Source organism: Danio rerio, chromosome 8, assembly GCF_049306965.1.
Source record: "Danio rerio strain Tuebingen ecotype United States chromosome 8, GRCz12tu, whole genome shotgun sequence".
NCBI classification, from domain to species: Eukaryota; Metazoa; Chordata; class Actinopteri; order Cypriniformes; family Danionidae; genus Danio; species Danio rerio.
The window spans coordinates 21,536,963-21,542,047 of NC_133183.1; the positions used below are offsets into that span (position 1 = coordinate 21,536,963).

The 5,085-nt window shown below is 36.9% G+C and overlaps 1 protein-coding gene across 1 annotated transcript; it reads left to right on the forward strand.

The window, feature by feature from the left end:
* Positions 1–331: 331 nt before the first annotated feature.
* foxe3 (forkhead box E3) lies at positions 332–1,979 on the forward strand. Its single transcript, NM_001079682.2, has one exon. It carries the CDS (start codon positions 462–464, stop codon positions 1,728–1,730), a length of 1,269 nt encoding a protein of 422 aa, NP_001073150.2. The 5' UTR covers positions 332–461; the 3' UTR covers positions 1,731–1,979.
* Positions 1,980–5,085: the final 3,106 nt, after the last annotated feature.

Here is a 5,085-nt window from a genome sequence, read left to right on the forward strand (position 1 = left end):
ACCAAAATAGGTTCTGTTATGGTATCTCTGCAAATCAAACTAACCAACTAAAGGAATAACGAACTAAATAAAAACAAAGAAATTAAAAGGGAAAAAATGTATAGCGACCGTTATCTAGAATTTTATTTAAATAGTTTCTATGTAATTTATTCTTAACTTTTGGTATGTGGATTATAATCAGGTTAACCAACAACATCAAACGCTGATTTTTCTGTTCTTGCATTCTTTGTTAGTGAGGGGAGAACTGTGTCACCCAGTCAATCGTCACGAGGCGACCTGTGTCGTCACACTGCCCGCTCTATAAAACTCCCCCCGTCTCACTCACCTGGTTAGACAAACACCTCTCTAATCGACAGCTGAGGATATACGCGCATTTTATTACTACTGCCCGTTTAGTTTGGCAAATTTAGGTAAATAAAATTCTGAAAGTTCTAAAAGTTAAGCTTTATTAGACAACTTTTATGAATCTTGCAAACTTTTCATATTTCACGGGCATGTGCAACATGACGGCAGAGTCCCAGCACTCACCAGCCGAGGCGGCCAGTCCAGTGGTGGTGTCTCCAAACGTGAGTCTGGACTCCCCGGTTCCTCTTCCACCACTTGCGCTTAACCACCAAGCTCGAACTAAAGATGGCATTCTCATCAAAGCCGAGCCTCAAGGCAGCAGTCCAAACACAGACAGAGAGGAAGTTGTTTCATTGGGTCAAACCGAAGAACATCTGCCCGCCACTGGTAGCCGGCGGAGGAAAAGGCCAGTGCAGCGAGGTAAACCTCCATACAGTTACATCGCACTGATTGCAATGGCCATCGCCAATTCACCTGAGAGAAAACTCACACTCGGCGGCATCTATAAGTTCATTATGGAGCGCTTTCCATTTTACCGCGAGAACTCCAAGAAGTGGCAGAACTCCATACGGCATAACCTTACCCTCAATGACTGTTTTGTGAAAATCCCCCGGGAGCCCGGTAGGCCCGGAAAAGGAAACTATTGGACGCTTGACCCTGCCGCTGAGGACATGTTCGACAACGGGAGCTTCTTAAGGCGGAGGAAGCGCTTTAAGCGGACTGATGTCAGCACCTATCCAGGTTACATGCAAAGCTCCAGCGCTTTTACGCCCACACCTATGGGTAGACAAGCGTACCCCAACACCTTGTACCCGGGTGTGACATCTGGCTACGGGTCTCAGCTGGCTGGTTCCCCACACCCGGCGATGCTGCATCACTATCAAGCATCGGCCGGGGTCACGCAGGGCCAGGCTAGGATGTTCAGCATTGATAATATTATTAGTCAGCAGACAGTGATGCAAAGTGGAGGAGATCTCAACACGCAATCTCTCGGCCTGGGTGCGGGTGATTTGGGTACCATGACCTCCAGCTGCTCCGTATCCACCTCTGACCCAACCTGCTTTCAGACCCAAGCGATTAATCCCACGAGCAACATGCTGAGCAGGAACACTGGATCTCTTGCTTCAAATATGACATCCAGCTACACTTACCCGTCTCCGACTTCGCCCTCTCACCTGTCCGGTGTGACGCAGTCCGGCTTCTCCCCTGGAGGTTCACAGGTGTACTGCTCGGGGAACAGGATTTCGCTGCCGCCCGTGCGTTCTGGGTCCTGCGCAGATCACACAGAGCCTCTTTTAGGTCTCTCGGGGCCAACGATGAATTCCTACAATAATTCATATATGAGACAAGCCAATTTTGCATCCGGACTGGAGCGATACATGTGAAAACTCGCGTTCAGCTGCATTTTACTGGTCTCGACACTGAGTTCTTGTTTTTGCTCTGTAAAATAAGTTATGTAGCCTATCTTGGCGGAATTGTGTGAAAAAATACCTTATGTAAAATTAACAAGTACAGTTTTGTTATTGACATGTAGTTTGAAACATTGTTTGGCTATTTTATAGGGTATATATCAGAGGACAAATGCACCTCTAAACAATGTAAATATTTGAAGCAAATAAATATTTTTTGTGTAATAAATTTTCGTTTGTTTTTCATCCTGACAATCTTTCAAACCTATTTGATTTTTAAAATAAATGCAAAAGCAGTTTTTATGCAAAATTAATTATTATTCATAAATAATAATAATTATAATATTAATAATAATACTAATAATAATAATTATTATTAATATTATAACAGGCAATAATAAACTACTTGCTGAATAACAAAGAATATAACGGGGCATATGTTCGGGGCATTTAATTTTCTAGCAAGCCCCTGGATGCCTATAGTTTTCAATGTTTTTAATGTAGTTATACATTTAATAATGTAGTTTGGTTTAAGTTATTTTTGTTAACTTTGTCCAGTATTATGGAGTATATTTATTAAAACTAACTTTAGTTAGCATATAGGTAGTCATATCAGATCAAATCAGAATTGTAGACATACATTTTTTTCATAATCGTTTTAAACCCTGATAAAATATCTTCAGCTCTTTAAACATTTGATTTAGTACATAGTCAAAAACGATTTCTCATTTTGCTGGCAAGGGGGCGACATCACCTGGGTATTGAAATAAATGTCAGTTTTTGAAACACGGCATTTCACATAAAATCCACTAGATGTCAGTCACCACCAAGATAAGACCTATCTAGGTTTCCTGTGGAATGCTAGGCAGTTCACCTAAAAAAATTAAAACTCTCAGGTGAGGTCTAAACCTTTTTTTTTTCTTTGTTCTGTTGAACACTACAGAAAATATTTTAAGCAAAGCTAAAGACAGTAAACCCTTAACCTACCGGTTTCAACATTTAAAAAATATTTTCTTATGAGTTTAACATGACTAAGAAACACATACTGCTCTTGATTGGAACAAGTAGAGTTAGAGTAAATAATGGCCATTCACCCAAAAACAAAATTTTCTATACCTTAAATACATGCATGGGTAAGCACACGTGACTGTTAAAATACTTGAAATTGATATTTCTTCCCATTTTTTTTCGCATCAAAATGACAACTGCGAAAAAAAAAATTTTCTTTAATGCAATCATTCATTCTAATTATTTTTAACAACCTGTTTTCTACGGTATAAATTAGGTTTCATTTCTGTTTTCAAACACGTAGCAGTGCCATACAATGCTTGAATTGTTTTTAAACTGTTTACTGTCATTTTATGTTTATATGTCAATTTCAGGAATAGTGTTATCTATATTTCAATTCAATGTATATTTATTTCTTAAGCGCGTTTACGGAGTAGATTGTGTCGAAGCAGGTTAACATTGAGTAGTCATTGTTTTCTCCTCTACATTTTCCCACATTTTGAATGTTTATTGATTTGTTTATCAGGGCGAGATAAATTGCAGTTTAATTTTTGCGGATTTTTATTTATTTATTTATTTATTTATTTATTTATTTATTTATTTAATCCTCTTTTAATTTCAAAGGCATTTGTTCGTTCAAGACATTTGCACTTTTAAAGATGCACTGATTTGTTCATTGAAGACAACATTAATATATGTCAAATATTGCCAAAAGTTAAGTAAAATATACTTTAAATACGAGTAAAATTTAGCTATATAGAGAAACGGTAGAGTGTTCCCACTATTTGTATCACAATGCAACATATTTAGTTACCGCGGCATGTTTTGCTTCAAATATCCTTTTCATGTCCACAAAATGTATCAAAAATAATAAAATGACCTATATATGTAATTTCTTGTTTGGTACAGCATTTCAACGATTATTATTTAATATAAGCACTCTTAAAATAAGAGCTGTTTATTGCAATCAATGGCTCAAGTAAATCTTTAGGAATCATTGAATATTTCTAGCACAAATGCTTTCATTTGGAACCGTTCCCCTGATAAATGAAAATAAAAAAATAGTTCTTGTTGAAAAGGGTCACTTAAATTTACTTTTGAGGATCAAAAATAGTAGTTCACACTTACATTAATATGAAATCCCCTTTTGAATTTTTAGAATGTATCGTACACAGTATTACCGCTAGGTGGCAGTATTGGGGTTTAAAACCACTGTATGCTTTGCAGGGTCATTTTATTCCGTTGGTCTGTCCTCAATACATCAACTGGTGAGGCCACTTAAAAGCGGAAAGAATGAAAAAAAGGAAGGGAAGCCATATTTGTCAGTTTAGCCCGAAAACCCGACGGTAATTATCTGGTTATTTTTCAGGGTATCGCCTGCGGTTTGCACTATGACATTTATGTTGAACTGGACATAAACTTCCGACTTAGTCTGTTGAATAAACAAAAATAGTGTCACTAAATGTATTCGCTTAACACAGAGATGGGAAAATGAAACAATATATGAATGAATTTAATTTAAAGAATTTTAAGCCATGGAGTGCAGAAATGTCATGTAGAATATTTGCTAAGACAAGAACTTGAAGTGTTAACTTGACCTCTGTATCTGAACTCTCACAGGCAGCTGTTCTGTAGTGTCACACATTGCTGGCACCGCCATCGTATCTAAAAGCTGTTCATGACACACATGTTTGTCGTTTATTACCTTATGTCTTTCTTTTATACTTTCAAAAACTTTGTTTCTCAAATAATGTTTACCAGTTAGCTGTATTCTACATATTTCTAAATTTGTTGGCTACTCTTAGAGTCATCAGATTTTTAATTGTCGAGATGCATATTTCTTTGTCTGCTTTAATTTAATTTAGAAACAGGCGGTTAACCAAACAGAATAAATTCTATGGGAAATTGGATAAAATAGATTTTTTCAAAAGAATATATGGTCGCAAAGCAGGCAGAGCCTGAAATTTGGCGAATCTTATGGAATTATAATCTCACCGCGATACAGTGGAGTTTGAATAAGCATAATGTAGAACAATTCGATGACCGCGACTTGAGCCATTCAGCTTGTCATTAAGCAATGACGAATTTTGGCAAGTTGCAAAGTATATGTGTGCTTTTACATACTTTAGGAGAGTATGTTAGTTATGCAAAAAAAAAAACTAAACCGAGTTTCTTTCCTCACAAAACACATAAACTCGTGAAAAGCGGCTAAAGGCGAAATTAAATTAAATAATCATAATTATAACAAATAACGCATTATAGTACCCATTAGAAACCAGAGAAATTTTCAGCAACGCTGAGTTTGCAAATTTCGTTTTGATTT